Below are 16,293 nucleotides of genomic sequence, written 5' to 3'. Positions count from 1 at the left end.
ACAGTGATATGGTAAAGCTCGTAGAAGTCTCCAATGACGGCGGGCCTTTGGGAATCCATGTAGTGCCTTTCAGTGCCCGAGGCGGAAGGTAACGTATTGTGTAGGATTTTAATTGAATTGTAACTTGCTGTGTTTTATCTTAGCTGTGTTAATTTTTGTACTGTGTGCCTTTGCCTTCTGTAGAATATTGTATGTTTTTCAAAAGGCAGTCTTACTGATGAAGAAAGGAAGAGATGCAAGTTTACTGACTCTGTACTTGGAATGGACTCTATAATGGAAAGGCTCTGCTTAAGAGGAGTTAGAACTCTGGGGTTTCAATAGAGGTTCTGTTGTAATCTCATGGGAAATTGCAGTATAAAGACATTTCCTTTTGGACTCTTAAAAATTATAATCTGCTGCTTTAATTCAGGTAGATATTTATGCAACATTTCCTTGCTGACTATTTAGAGCCGCAAGTTCCCAAATAACAGCAGGAGTGTAAACCAGAGGCGTCCTATGCCTGTGCTTGGTAAGAGTGGAACAGAAATCAATCACCATGCTTTCGATATTTAGTGTTGTCCCATCTGTTGTGGTTAAAATGAAGTAGCAAAACCAATTGAAACATTCTGGTTTTGGGGAAGGTGAACCTGTTTTATTATATGATAGGCTGGAACTCCTGAAGTTGGATTGTTTACACAAAAAAGTGTAAAGAAAGTCCTTTACATGAAAAAATATAATGTAGGGGATTATATTTGTAAACAGAATACATATCTCTAATGCTTACTTTGCTAAAGTAGAGTTTTAGCATTTAGGGTCATTAACGTCTCAGAAAAATAGCTTAGGTTTTGTAGCAATTAGTGGTGGATTTGAAGCTTTTAAGTATGTTGAAAAATGATAGTTCTTCAGGAATACATGCAAATTTTATTTTGGTGATGCATATTCTAAGGATACACTGTATTTTCCGTCTTTAAGGAAAAGGGGAACAAATACATATTTTAAAAAGTAATCTTTGATTACACCTGAAGGGGTATTATGTTCTCACATGTCTGTCGACCCAACAGCAATTTCAGTTTAGTAATTAAGAGCAAAACTAACTTGCTATGCATATATATCTCAAATATTGATACCCTCTTTTCAGAAATGATAAATGTATTTTTCTGTCTATACCAAATACCGTCACAGTATTTTAAACACAGTATAAGAGCTTTATTTGCAGTTGTTACTTTAAACCCAGTGCTTTCATAGCCATACTGACAAGTATTATGAGAAAATGTAATTTTTTTAAATTTAAGGCTACTTTTTCTGAGGACTATAAGTATTAAGAACAAACTTCCATAAAGTGGTAAATTCTTCTTTTCACAATCTGAAATTTAGTAAATTCAGTGTGGGGAAGGAAAGGGCATGAGTGAGTGATGCGTCAAACATAAGCTCAGAAGTAAATCCCATAAAGTGGGAAATGGTTGAAACGTTCGCACAGTTATCTGGGATTTAGGCAGTGTGAAGGCCAAGAAAAAGACCGGATTAAGAATGTTGGCTGCCTACTAAGTACTTGTTTAATAAAATTGATGTTAGGAATGTGTATTTTGACATTTTGAATAATAATTTAAACTCAAGTAAAATTCAATTCCAGGATGTTAATGTGGTTGTCAAATTTGAGACGAAGCTTAAACTGTTTATACATAATGAGAGCATGTAAAATGAAAAAGCCATAAACACAGAAATAAAATATCTCACTATTTTAAGGATGCTAGCTATGTCAAGAGCTACAAAGGAGTATTAACTCTTTTTTGTCCTCAGTTTGGGATTATATGATAAAGTTTTATAACAGGAAAGCCAATTTTAAATATAGATGTTTAGAATCAGAACATACTTGAAAATCAAATTCTGTTACAAGGGAAAAAAATATTGTATTACAATTTATTTGCTTTTTCTTTGTAATACTAGAACTCCTCTCACTGAAAAATGGATGGTATGCGCAATTGCTCTCTTGAGTTTTTTTCGAACCTCCCCCAGATAATCTGCTGGAGAGGGGAGATATTTGGGTCCATGTCTTGAAAGTGTGGAGGAGCAGAATTGGAGAGGACCTCTGATATTTCCAAAACATTTCTCCCATGCTTTCTGCATTGTGGTGGAAGAAAAGTAGAGTTCATTGCTTGATATTGATTATAAGCACTTGTGTTGTACTGCTGCTTTACTGTCAGCTGTGCCCACACCTCTACATGCTTTCAGTGAGAACAAAGACATTTTCTCCAGCAGCCTGTAGCCTGTGGTGTGGGCAGGGAAAGGAATGCACCCAACTTCAGTTTTGGAGCACTTCATGGGGAGTTTTGTGTTGTGGGGGTTTTTTTGTTGTTGTTGGTTTGTTTTTTTTTTTTCCCCTCCCCCTCCTGGTCCCCCAGCTCTTTTGAGCAGATAAGATACACTTGGTTTTCCTTTTGCTAGATTCAGAGGGAGAGCAGGTGCTTGGCAGGGATCCTCTTCTGCCTACTTGTTTCTCACTCTAGCACATGGCTGCTCTTTGTTCCTCCTCTGGCTGCAGAGCATAATGCTCCGTGCTAGAGTGAACTAACTTACTTGAGCAGGGGATCTGCTCAGTAGAAACCTAAATATACAAAATGAAATACAGGACTCAGTAAAGACTTTGAGGGATGTCCAAAAAGTCTGATGTATCATATAACTTAGTCCATTGGTCCACCATTGTTTTATGTTTGCTTGGTGTTCAATTCCAGTTATGCTGTGTTTTCAATTATTTTTCTTCCAGTTCCTTTCTCTTGCTTTTGAAAATGTTACTTAATAGACAATGTTTATTAAATCAATAATTTTAAAAAGTGAAAAAGTATAAAAACATACTGATGCAATTCTCCCTTTTTTCCCCTATGCAATAAGCCGGGGCAATCTCCCACCAAAAAATCCACCCTCCCCCAAAGCAAACACCCCAAACCTCTAAAAATTATATGCCAGAACTATGTTCTTTATTTGTATTGAGGAAATATTTGACTTTTTCATGGTCTTTTGAGGATTTGGGTTTGGAGTAAGAATCTGTCTTCAGTATTGGCTTTTGATCTTGAACAAAATCTGTAAAGATCTCTGCCTCATATATATAGATGCTACTAATTATTTCTGTTTCTAGTAAAACGGAGACTTTTTTTTAAATGGGAAAAAAAATATCTCCATAATTCTCTGGGAAAAGTAGTATTGCTTTGTACAGACATGGTCAAACTTTCTTCTATGGATATGTTTGCTTATTATCCTTCTGTTTTTACCTCTAGAAGTTTATCAGTCCTTTATTAGCCTTTTTGATCATATGATTTGGATAACAGTTTGTTCACCTTACCAATATTGGGGAGGGGTATACGTATTCATCACCTTACGGTTGTGAAGTTTTTGAAGATAAAAGTTTTGTTTGCAAAACCCGCTTGGACATTTTTGCAATGGCATAGATGCAGTGCTAAGCAGAATAGGAAGCATGAAAATGAAAGCAGAAAGAAGGACAGAATAGAAAGTGAACGGGTAAGTGTTTAGATAAGAGTAGAGCAAAGAGGAAATGAATGAGAGGAAAGCATAAAAGGAAAGAAAATTCTAAATCTGTGCAAAATTGCCTTTAGCACCAATCATTCCTTCTTACTAGGTGCTCAGAAAGCAGAGCAAGCACTCAGTCCCTGAAGAATAGCATTTGAGAAATCCTGGCTGATGGGGGATGTTATGTTGATGCATAAATGGGGTTGTATCAAGCTCTCCTCTGCAAGCTTAATAGTAATTATAGCATAACTTACTGTTACATGACCTCTTCTACTTTTAAGAGTCTTTGAAATCTTCTTAAGCTCTATACCTTAGCTGCTCTTCTGAAATCCTGCCATGTCTGTCTTTGGAAGCAGGTTCAACTGACACAAAGAATATATGAGATAACACCAGAAATCTCTGTGAATAATGATAGGGAAGTTATAGTCCCAAGACTACTGTAAAGTCTACTTACTAAAACAGAACAGAAAAGGATTTGGATATTCATCTGAAAACCCCATTTGATGCAGAGCAGTATGTAGGGCTCTGCCAGCTGTTCTTCCTATTGAAGCATGCCACAAAATCCATAGAGCTAAAACCTGGCAGCTAAAAATATTTAATCTGTGTTTCTATGTTATATATCCTAAATGTCTTAAAAATATTAAGGAAGTCTCAGAAGAATTGGAAAAATAAGAGACTGAATTTCATTGCTTTTTGTCAGTTTAAATGACAAATTTAACAGATTTTACTAAAAAAATGAAAAGCCTCAAATGAAGGTAGGCATTGATGTATACCGTACTAGAAAATTGTTTATATGTTTTTCTGTTCTGTAGTTCTTTTATTTTTTTTACTTTTAGTGGAAGTGCCCTCCATTTTCTAGAGTTTAAAAATCACCTCATACTTCACTGTAAAAGTTTTAGTCTTTTACTCAAGATACAAAGAAAACTAAAGTATTATCTAATGGCCATTGCCTATACTGAGAGTCCTTAATACCACCTTCAAGCTGCCTCTCTAATGATCGTATTCTGTTTGATCATCTAGGAGGTGTGTGTTATCTGCATCTCCATTTATTCCTCTCCCGCATTTCCGACCTTTTAAGCCTCAAAGGTAGCCATGGTTTTCAAAAACATATGCATTGGGAAAAGATTCCCTGTGGTGCGAATGTACCATTCCCTCACTCTTTTAGCTGCATTCAAGCCTTTCTTTTTCTGATCTCAGCCTTTAAAAAGTTATATAAACTTAATTTGAAGTATTATTCAAGCTAAAAAGCTGAGGAGTAGTTACCAAAGATTGGAAATTGGTTCCGGACTTCAGGCGTGAAAGCTGATAAAGTTATTTTAATGCCTCTGCAGTAGCGCCGTGACGTCAATGTTGTGCAAAGGAGTTTATGTCCAATTTAGCATTGATCAGCCATGATAATTTAACTTGAACAAGTAAGCTAATTTGCCTACTCTGACCTCCAAATCTCAGGAAATTTATACCGTGTTTATGTTCCTGTAGAACTTCTCAGAGATCTTTCATTGCATGAAACTGCTACACATTGGCTTTTCAAACGATCGTTATTTTTGCCCCTTAATCTAGTTTTTGCCTTTTCACGTTAGTGACTTTACATAAACATCTAAATTGGTTATTTTCTGTTCTGTCTGATTTGATTATATTACAGTTAGCTTGCAGGTAATAGGTAAATAACTTCAGTGTGTACGTACAATGGGTGGTGATGGCCAAATCATATTCTAGATGCTCAATGTAATATTTTTATTACTCTCATAGTATTTACTGTCAGTTTTTATTAAGACAAATTATCATCATTTCCATACAGCTGGATGGCATGTGGGGAGTTCACAATTTCAAAGAACTACCCAGACTAACTCAGGCAATTTAGATGTCAATAAAACATTCGCTGCTTATTTCTACTTTTATCATTGGTTGTAATTTATACTGAGAACTGAAATGTTAACACATGTAGCTGAGTTTATTTTAATTGTATAATTAGAGTAATGAACCTTGTGGAAATACAGTGGTGCAAATGCTAATATAATCTAAGCTGTTTACATTCCCAGTTAGGTATTTAAAACAAATACAAAGATTGAGTTCTGTGCTTTGATACTATTTCCCTTCTGTCCCCATGTCAGCTAACGTTAGTCTAAAACAGTGCAGGTACCAAATTTCCATTTATAATTATTGTTTCAACAGGGTTGTAGACTTGCAGAGTGTTTTGCAGAGATTCACACAATATTTAATCTCAAAGTTCCAGTTTAAAACTTTTATAATGGAAGAATTTATGTTAGAAAATGTGTTGGCTTACTTTAACTGGACAAGATTAACCAAATTCAAATGCACCCATATATTGGTATGCTATATGGTTGCATTTAAACAAATATATACACTGACTTTTGTATTTTATACTAGATTACACGCTTTCAAAATCTATGTTTTCCTAATGTGGGAAATGTAATATTGAAACTGTAGTAGAGCTACATCTGTACTTATCAGGATTAATCGTAGTGGCATACGGCAGGGAAAAAAAAAATCCAATTAGTTTTTAGGTTATTGCATATTTGCAATATCAGGCCTACTCTGTTTATCTCCAGTTACTGCAACAACAAACATTGAATTCCCATAATGCCTTTTTTAGAGTCATATTCTTACATCTAACCATATTATGCTGAAGAAATACTGTAGAAAATTGATAGGCTTTTGTTACTAAAATTTTCAGGAACATACATTTTCTGCAAGTACTAGGAGAGTTTACTCTGCTATGCAGAACTGCATTCAGGAAATTGTTTCTGGAACTGTGTCTAAAAGGATCTTTTGCCCCATGTATTTATATCAAAAAAATTAAATAAATTAAAAGGCACTGTGAGGATACTGGTTTCAAATTCAACTCAGGCTGTTCATCCAGCCTTGAATCTGTTCTCAGTGACTTTAGCTTTATATGCCTTGGTTAACCTAGCTCTAACATTTGTTAAAAAGCAAAATTCTCATGAACACCATATGTTATGTCTGAGATGAGCAATCTTGCATTAGTAGAACTTATAGCCTTTGTTTAATGAGATTATTTGCAATTTTGACTGGTAGTTTATTTATGTGTTACATTATTTTACCGTTGGCTAGGGTTAGTAATATTTTTACTAGATTTGAGAGCTTAGGTGAAGTAAATTTAAGAAATGACAAACCGGGCATGAAGATACATCTTGCATTAATAATTTAATATAACTTCACAATGCGAAACAGTAGAAAGCAGTTTCAAGAAAAACGCTATGCAAAAACCATTGATAGACCAATTACTTTGTAATCATAAGTACGTGGAGACATTGGGATGAAATAATCATTTTATATAGTGTATTATCATAGTATTAACTTGGAGTGTCGTACTTTGTGTAGAATATGTTTTGATATTTAGCATATTGATATTTTAATATTTTTAATATATAACCATATAAACAAAACACCTGTTGCAGTTATTGTGTATGGTCTTGTGCAAGCATTGCACGCACATCCAAATTCTGAATTGTCTTTGGGCATTACAGAGGAGCACACCTGCATGGAAGTGCAGTTCAGCATGAAATGAAAGAAAAGAGAGAGTAGACACAATTCTTTCCTCTCTCAAATGTAGCATTCCCAATTTTGTATTTGCTTGCTTATCTCTTCCCCATTTAGAGACATCCTCTTCAATAACTTCACTTTGGGGCTCAAAGACACTGTCTCCCCAGAGAAATTCAACAATTCACAAGTGAAAAAGTCACAAACGTGTTTTCTGACCGTCAGTTTTACATGTATCAAAGCTATAATTCTGATTAAAAAAATGTAATGAAGGCATACAAGTCTTTTTCCATTTTATCATTAACATTCATAACTGTTATTTTAGTGCTTTCTTGCAACTAACAATCTATAAAATTTTATTTTTTATAATTATTTATCAGTTTAAAAAATGTGAGACTGTGTTCAAAGCTTATTTTAGCCAACGGAAGTAAAAAGGGATTGAATCAATATATTTTAATTTTGTTTTGTTTTACTTCCTGTAACAAAATACCTTCATAATTATCAACAAATTTTAGTACAATAAATGGAGGACAACATGGTCATTAAGTTAGAGTGTGACTTGTGGACTTTCAGAAATTTTTTTCATACAAACTATTAGAGGATTGTGGGAAAGGCAAACAGAAAACCAGCCAAAATATCTAGATAATACAAGGTGTTTCACTACCTTGGTGATCAGAAAAAAAAACCATGGAAGAATTGTTCTTGCTTTGGGAAATTTGGGAAAATTGTTTTTTATTTTCCTTTTTAATAGGAGATGCTGGGTTGTTGGAAGGAATCTGCAAAAGGCAGAACTTTCCAAACCCAAAGAATATCAGCTTGAGATGGGGAGGGATAGGACTAGATACACACTAGTATTGGTTGTGTTTTTCAAGATTTTTTTTTTTTTTCTGAAATGCATGGATTCTAGAGAAATGATATTTTAGCTTTATGGAATCTTTCTGGTCCCTGTGCTCACCAGTGTTATTGCAAAGAGACATATTGCTAATTGCAGCAGCTGAGCTAAAGTCAAGCCCAATCACAGTTAGCATCAGTGACTGCACCCGAGTGGTCCATCGGGAACCAAATGAGAGTGGAGAAGGTTTGCCTCTGATGGGACCCCCCAAACAGGTCAAAGGTGCAGTACGTTAGGTGTTCGTAAAATACTCCATATCGGTTGGAAACAGAATAGTATCACTTAAATGTGAATGTCTGACTCAAACTTCATTTGATGATTTGTGTTGTCAAAATGCTTTATGTTGTTTTTCTTCCCACAGTCTGTTTACATGTACAGATTCTCTCAACTTCGTATCTTAATGTCTCTAGGTGGTTCCAAAATGGAAATATTACTAGGATCGTTTCTCTTACTCCTTCATCTGCCTTGTAGGAGAAAACGTATGACTGTTCTGTAAAATAAATGTCTTATTTGCATATGTTGATGATAAATTGGTAAATGAAGAATTTAAAGTGGAAGAAATAAGTTAAAGTTAATTTTGCTTTTCTGACCCATTTGATGAAGTGCTCAAGTGCATACATAACTTTTGAGCGCATGAGGAGTCCTTTTAAGCATCATTGACTGCTCATTTACTTTGAGGTATGTGTGAACTGAAGTGCTACGATCACTGAAAGTTTTGTGCTAAAAGACATATGTGGTCTTGCAATTCCTGCCACGCAACCAAGTATTTTTCACGCCATGCCTTGAAATGACTTCTGAAAAAGTAACACTGTTGACTTGGATGATGTGAATTTGACCCACTGATACATTCTGTGGGATTTCAATGTAAAACTGATCTTCTTTAAAAAAATCAAATGCAGTGTCGATGCAAGAATAATCCTCAAGATTGAATCCTTCTTCAAACCTAGAGTTCAGCTATAGAAACAGCACTGAATTTTCACACTATCCTACTGGTACCTCAGAAATCCACTCTTCAGGATCCGTTTCATAATTTCAGGTTGAATATTTGTTTACCTTTTCTCTCTAAGAATGTCCTTAAGATGACACTGTGGGTAAGCACTAGACAGAGGTGACCAACTCATTGCACAGAGGCTATCAAATGCTAATTGTCTTCAGCCATTACTGAACCAATTAATTTAAGATAATATGCTGAATTAAAAATGGCATTTAAGTTTTTAATTTCCTCTTTTCTGTTTAGTAAAACAAGTTAAGGTTTAAAAATAAAAACATTTGGTTCGCATGAAGTTCCTGAATCCTCTATCCATCCCTTCGTTATAGGCTGCTTATTATGTGAGATGACCCCACATTTCACTTGCACAAAAGCAGTAGTGATGGCTGTGGTATTCTCTGCTAATTCAGAAATCCAAATTTTAAGTTGAACCTGTTCAACTTCAGTTAACTAGCAGAAAAGATGCTGGCTCTCAGGTGTGTGGTGCTTCTTGGAGCTTTTACTGCTCAGAAGTCTAGGCCTTTTGCAAGAATGGACATGCTGTCATCACACTGCCTGTTCATTCTTACTTTTAAATGACATGCTTGATTCACCTAGGCTTTTTGTTTCACGGATAAGGGGTAATAACTCAGGTAATGCTTATAAATTATTTGAAACTATGGTATTCTACTTCAAGGTAAAGATGGTTTAAATTTTAGTTTCTATAGTGTTTATGATAAAATATTAAATCAGTAGGATTTTCTGTGCTGCAAATTGTTCAAACAGTAGTCATTTGTAATCTTAATGTTCCAGAACCCTGGGGCTGCTGGTAAAGCGATTGGAGAAGGGTGGAAAAGCTGAACAAGAAAACCTTTTTCGTGAGAATGATTGTATTGTCAGGATTAATGATGGAGACCTTCGGAATAGGAGATTTGAACAGTAAGTGTACTTACTGCACGTTACATTGCATTATTTGATCTTTAACACTGTACCTTGCAGTAATTTGAGGCAAGTAAGAAAAAATTGTCTAAGCTTGCCTTTCTAATAAAGAAAAGATACACTAACGGACATTAGTGGCTTTTAATTAGCCAAACTACAAAAAATTCAGGGTAATTATTGTAATTAACGTATATGCACTTCTCATTGATTCTTTTTGCACCTGACAGATTTTTTTCTTCTTGCATTGGTAAACTGTTTATCCTGAAATTCCCATATAACTTTTGCTCTTATGCTTGCAATGCATCATGTTCAATATAAATGGAGACTTTAAATGGAGCATGGAGACTTTATTTTTAACATTTTTAAAATATTTGTGGTTTTGCATATGTGAGAACTAAAGGTACTATATGCAGAAACTTCCTGGAGAAGTTTGAGAGATTGTAAATACTTGCTCAATGGACACCTGGACTTGGTAGAATCTTGAAATAATGAATAGGAAAGACTTAAAAGTGAAATCAGGTTGTAGTTCACACACAGATAATTGAAAGAGAAAGTGGAAGAGAAGTATGCAGAAAATGAGTGATTTTAGAGATGATAATATTATTCTGAAAACCCTAACATGTTGAGGTCTAAAGGAATATCATTTATTCTGATTGTCCTATGCTAATATACAATTGAAATGTGTTTTTTATTTCTTTGACTCTAACCTGGATTGGAACACAACCCTGTACCATATGGTTGAAAGCAGCTTGTCTCTGCTTGTTCTGTGATTCTGAATCACAATTTAAGTCTGTGAAGAGACTTGTTGACTTTGTGTACTTTGGATTGTGACCTAGAGCCCAATGTCTGTCTGTGCAGGATTAGGCATTTTTTTCCTGTTTCTTAATGTTGTATTCTGAAAGACTACTAACTTACAGAAAGTAAATTGTAAACTAGACTTTTTGCAAGACCGCATATACTCTCAGTAAATTATGGAAATACATAGTCTTTGTATAAAGTGTAATTTTCATTCTAATAATTCCGTTGTCACTGTGATTACTCTTATCACAATTATTGCAGTTATCAAGGTTCAAAACGAAAGGACACTGCAGTCCTGCCATAGAACTGTCTGCGTTTCAAGACTGTGGTTAAAATTTTTCCTTTTCCGAATCCAGTATTTGGTACATTAGTTGTTAAGCATATTTAACCATTGTGTTGCCCTAAGGCAATAAACCTTAGCAAAAAGCAGACCAAGTAGACTAGTGAACAGATTCAAGTTTTATGGTTTATGCTCGAGTGCAATGTGTCTGTCAGCTCATGTTGTTTAATTAACATTAGTAATTATGCTTATAATGTCTTGTAGTCTGCCAGTCCTAATTTGCTAATTTTCTGTTCATTTTGAAACCTAGAGCACAGCATATGTTTCGCCAAGCCATGCGTACGCCTTTCATTTGGTTCCACGTGGTCCCTGCGGCAAATAAAGAGCAGTATGAACAGTTGTCCCAAAGCGAGAAGAACACGTACTACTCCAGCCGGTTCAGCCCCGATTCCCAGTATGCTGACAGCAAAACTATTAACAATTCTGGACTTCACACATTACAAAGAATGTCTCGAGCGGGTAACCAGTCCGATCAGACAGACTCCTACTCGCAGCTACCTCATAGTGTGAATTCATCAGGGAAACCACCCTCGGGCCTGGTACCATCACCTCAGAAAGTTCTCACCTCCACTGCTAACAGTGGGTATAACACCAAAAAGATAGGGAAGAGGCTCAGTATACAGCTGAGAAAAGGTAAGGCACTAGTGCGCTCCTCATATAGCATGAGGTAGGCGTGCGTAGTATATGTATGTATGTCCGGTGCCACTGTATTGGGCAGGACAGCTTGCAGTAGCATGGGGCATGTGATGGGTTGATTTTTGAAGCCAAGGGGCTGAGTTGTCCCTGACAGCACGCCTAGGAGTCCAGCTGTGCACTCAGTGTGTGCAGTGTGTTTGCAAAAGGCTGTTTTGAAGAGTGCTTTAACATTGTTTTCTGTCTCTCAACTAATAGAGTTGTAAGTTGTAAGAGAGCAGTAAGTGCTACAAGTTATGTTGGCCAAGACCCAGGGAGTGGTGAACTATTTAATGTAAATATGTAAGCTAAAACGGCCCATATTCTGTACTTTACAGTTATCATGACTTTTCAAATTGACTAACTGTTGTTTTGCCATTAGATTTTAAGAGTGTGTTGGATAAGTTGGTAAATTGGACTTTCTAATTTCCAGCTCAAGGTTTTCTTTATTCCACTGGGACATGAAAGTCTTTGTTTCAGGGATTGAGATGTAATGGGATATTTCCTATCTTGGCCCTTATGCTAATGTAATTTGAATGGGGGTGAGAGACTATTTAAGGGCAGAGGAGAAAGCAGTGCGTGCTTATCTCAACATCTGTGTTATATGTGTGCATGTAGATGCATTGGTACATCTGTGGAATTTTTATGATGTGTTAAATGTCCTAAATGAGAAAATTTGGTATTTTTGTGTAATTACCATTGAGGTGCTTTTAAGATAGTTTGAAGTATAATAAAATGACATTTAGATGCAAATATTTCTTAGCTCTTGGGAAATGATTTTTTTAAAGGATTATACATGCTGTAAGCTTTATGGTATTAAAATGAGCATGTTTAAGGTTAGATATAATTTGATCTCTAGCAGCAAGAATAGGGTTTACATTACACAGCAAAAAGTTTACCCATGTGACAATATTCTCTGTGAACTCAAAGTATGTTCCCATTAGGATATTGTATGTGCTTAGTGTTAATAATTTTTATTAATTGATCTTTTTATCAAAAGGTATCAAAGAGAATGCTTTGAATGGTAGAGATTTTACAGTTTCACAGGTACCAGGCTACTTGTCACATTATCATTACGCTTTCCTTTCTATGAACTTCACATGAACCACCAGATTGCTTCTTTCTGGTTGCTGAATTTTAAGCTCTACAAACTTGGATGACATAAGGTTGAGTTGACAGTTTGCTTCTGTTGTTGATGCTCCTTCAAGAAATTCTTTAGGCCATCAGCTCAGATGAGCCTGCTTGGAAAAACTGATTGTTATTGGCTGAGTAAGGAATCACTGTGCTTACAAATATGTTCTGTCACTACAGTGATTTTACCTATTTTTTTGTGTCTGTGGAAGCCTGTAGAAATATCACTCGGACATTACATAAAAGAATTCTTAGCCAGGAGTGGAAATACACATTTCATATAATTTAAAGCACCAACAAATGAATATAGAATATGGGAACACAATATTTTTGCACAAACCAAATGTGGCATTATAGCTGCTTTTAAGATATGAGAATATAATTTTGATGTTTTATGGATTCTTTGACTGTGATGTGAGGTTACATTTTGGTCATCTTGCACTGGATAATGTTTCATAAATACTCTCCCTACTTCTATAATGTAATTTAGCCTTGCTGGTACCAGTACATTGGATGGTTTTGGAGTGAAGGAGATGCATGCTACCTGTTGATCGAAAGTGATCTATAAGATACTTTAACATCTAGTTCACACCAGAGAAATTTGATGGCTCTTATGCCAGTAAAAGCTTTGAAATCCGTATCTAGAATGTATTTCAGAAGTTTAGAGAGGATATTTGTTCCCGACAGTTTGCTTATATGAGAATACTACTTATGAAAAAATGACACCTAGTTCAGATTATAGACAGAGAGACAGAAACTATTTAGTGTACTGTATTTTATGCATGGTGATATTTAAAAAAAAAATTGTGCATAAGGAAGTATACCTTTTTATTGTTGCTGTCTTTCATTTGTTAATATCCACTGTAGAAAGAGGCAATCCTCCCATTTTGGCTTTCATTTAATCACTCTGAGAACATACATGTGGAGCAACAAATGAAGCAAAACACTTAAGGATGCCCCCAAGTAGTTTGTTATAAATACGAGTGCAATAGGGATGTTGATTGTCTTTGATTATTTCTAATGAAGGATGTTGTAATAATACAGGCTTTATAGATATTTAACAAATGTGCTTTCTTTGTAGCTAACAGACAGCAGTTATTTCACCAATTACCATCATTAGATTAAAAACTCCTTGTGGGGTGCATTAAGGCATACAAGCATGTAAGGTTTCATTCTGAAATTCACTTTCGATTTAACCTGTGCATTCTGGTTAATGATGTAGTATATGAGAATTGACTCTTTTTCAATACAGACAGACCTTCTTTATTACTGCTGTGTTTCTATATATTGCATGAGCTTTATTATATAAAATGACATGGTGAGATAGCCCTACAGTACGTGCTTCTGTAATTATGATTTCTTAATATTTATTGCTGTTTTGGCATTTTAAAATAACCTGAACTTTCATAGAATTTAGCTGTTTAATAAAGTCAGAAGAGAAGGTCAGTCATATGTTTCAGTCAATGCAGAATGTTTGTTGGCTTTGCTAAATGAAAATGGATATCTGTTTATCTTTCCTTAAAGGTCAGGGCCTGAACTTTTAGCATATAGATGTAGGGGTTATTGCTGATATTCTAATGCCATTAAGGCTGTATAACAGTCTAGCTTAATAGCTCATACAAATTAAGATAGTGCAAGACATAACAGTGAGCCTGTGTATATATATATTTTGGTGTAAGCTGATACACAGTAAGTATAAATAAATAAAAATAGTTCTTCACAGCTAATATATGGAGAAAATAAGACCACTGATATAACGCCCAGAGTGTTAGGACAAATTTTGACCTCATATACACCGGGACTATTCCAGAGTGTTTTTTCTTTGACTGCAAGGGTTTGAGCCAACGCAATTGAGAGAAATTTAGTCCAGCACTTATAAATAATAAATAACCAATTATACAACGAATGATTCTAAGGCTTAGTCTTTGAGCACTGAGTAACTCACAGCATTTAGCCTGATAGTCACTAAAGCATTCAACAGACTGCTTTTCAATTGGACATTGTATTACTCAGATTTCATATATACTGGTTTTGATACCGCTGTACTATGACAAGCCTGAAGTACTCAGTCTTTAAATCAGCTTCATTTTGTTTGATTGCCTTTAAGTATAATCCTTATTGCATCAGATCATTTCTATCTATAACTACATATTTGTCTAGCTAAATTAGATATATAATTCTTGAGGTAGAATGTCAAAACTGAACTCTTGTTTCTTAAGTTGGTCCTAGTTCCACCAAATATTTTTCCTGAAGTATTCAGTGCATCAGGACTTCAGTCCACATCTCCCTGCTTCCAGAGAGCAACTTAACTACCGGCCATTGGAGTTGTGATCGTCTATTCCTTTTTGGCCCAAAGAATATTTCTCACTTGCAAAATAGTATGGCTTCAAGAGAAAGAAATGAGTGACACAACTGCAGGATACCTTACAGGAGGAAAGTTGTAGGAATCACCAAGTCCATCACAGAAAGGGTGTAGCAGCTGTGTCTTAGGAGATGGCGAGTCCCAAGAGGGAGGAGGCACCTTTGAGCAGTGCAACAGAGAAAAACGGTTAAATTGTAGATGTGAGGAGGATTATGAGACTTGTTGCTCTTCAGGGTTTCTTCCTGGATTCCTGTTTGGCTTGCTGGCCCTTCTGTGGTTAATAATGCTCCATTTTACATACAGAGCCAAGCTTAAACGCTGCAAGTCCCACCAGGTGACTGGGCATTCAGTGTTATGGGCCAGTGACACTCAGCCCTGCTGCACCCAAGTTTCTTTCTGCAAGAAGTCATTAGAGACACAAATAACATGCCATGGACAGTTTGGGAGTATGCTAATTTAAAATGGCATCATATTTGCTATGGAGTAAAGCACATATTTGGAGGATTACTTGTTTTTCTTGGGTTTAGATAGCAGAGTATACAAGAGAGGCCACTGAACTTGTCTGTACGGTATCCTGCGTCATGTATCTGAAGTGTACAGATTTACATGCATTTTTCATCATACTCTCCTGTTTTCCCCCACAGTTTCTTGAGCCAGACTTTGAACTGACATTCCAAATTTTTATTTAAAATTTCTTTTGAAGTGATATATTCTCTTAGACTGATTTAAGAATTCCTGTTCAGATGCAGTAGGGGTTTTTGTAACTTTTGAAATTAAGCATGTAGATTCCTAAATTACTGAATTGACCTTGAGAAATGAGATTCAAAAGTGAAGCAAGTCATTTTGGGCATTATTAGCCACTGAAGAAACATAAACTGCATCAAGTTTCATCTTTCTATTTTTTAAAAACACTTCTGATCACTACTTTTTAGCAGGCTGTAGCAAAAAGGGAAGAATGTTTCTATTAGGTTGATCAAAGATCCTCTTGAGAGGTCTGAGCTTTGCTTGGAGAAAAAAAAAAGTTGTTCCAAATCACTCAACTGCATAAAAATGGGCATGCAATTAATTTGTCTTGATTGTGCATGTGACTGCAGAAATTTTCTAAAGAGCTGAGCAGTCAGCCTTCTAAGCAGTCATTTGCATGTACAGTTACCCTGACTACACATACACAA

General features: G+C 35.6%; 1 protein-coding gene across 18 annotated transcripts in view; it reads left to right on the top strand.

Moving 5' to 3' along the window:
* The window catches only part of PARD3 (par-3 family cell polarity regulator), a 461,106-nt gene that overhangs the window by 238,220 nt on the left and 206,593 nt on the right, over positions 1 to 16,293 (top strand). For 17 of the 18 annotated variants that reach the window (XR_003922618.1, XM_041122444.1, XM_030008342.2 and 14 more), the window contains 3 exons: positions 5 to 88; positions 9,693 to 9,818; positions 11,207 to 11,589. Coding sequence is in view for 17 of the 18 variants with exons in the window: in XM_041122444.1 (XP_040978378.1) it covers positions 5 to 88; positions 9,693 to 9,818; positions 11,207 to 11,589 (593 nt within the window). In the remaining variant the exon portion in view is untranslated. The remainder of the gene's footprint in view (positions 1 to 4; positions 89 to 9,692; positions 9,819 to 11,206; positions 11,590 to 16,293) is intronic. The other variant, XM_030008336.2, reaches the window with a different exon arrangement.

The sequence above is a fragment of the Aquila chrysaetos genome, chromosome 3 (genome assembly GCF_900496995.4).
Source record: "Aquila chrysaetos chrysaetos chromosome 3, bAquChr1.4, whole genome shotgun sequence".
In the NCBI taxonomy this organism is placed as follows: Eukaryota; Metazoa; Chordata; class Aves; order Accipitriformes; family Accipitridae; genus Aquila; species Aquila chrysaetos.
The sequence above is the reverse complement of the archived record's forward strand: the minus strand, read 5'-3'. Positions and strand labels throughout refer to the sequence as shown.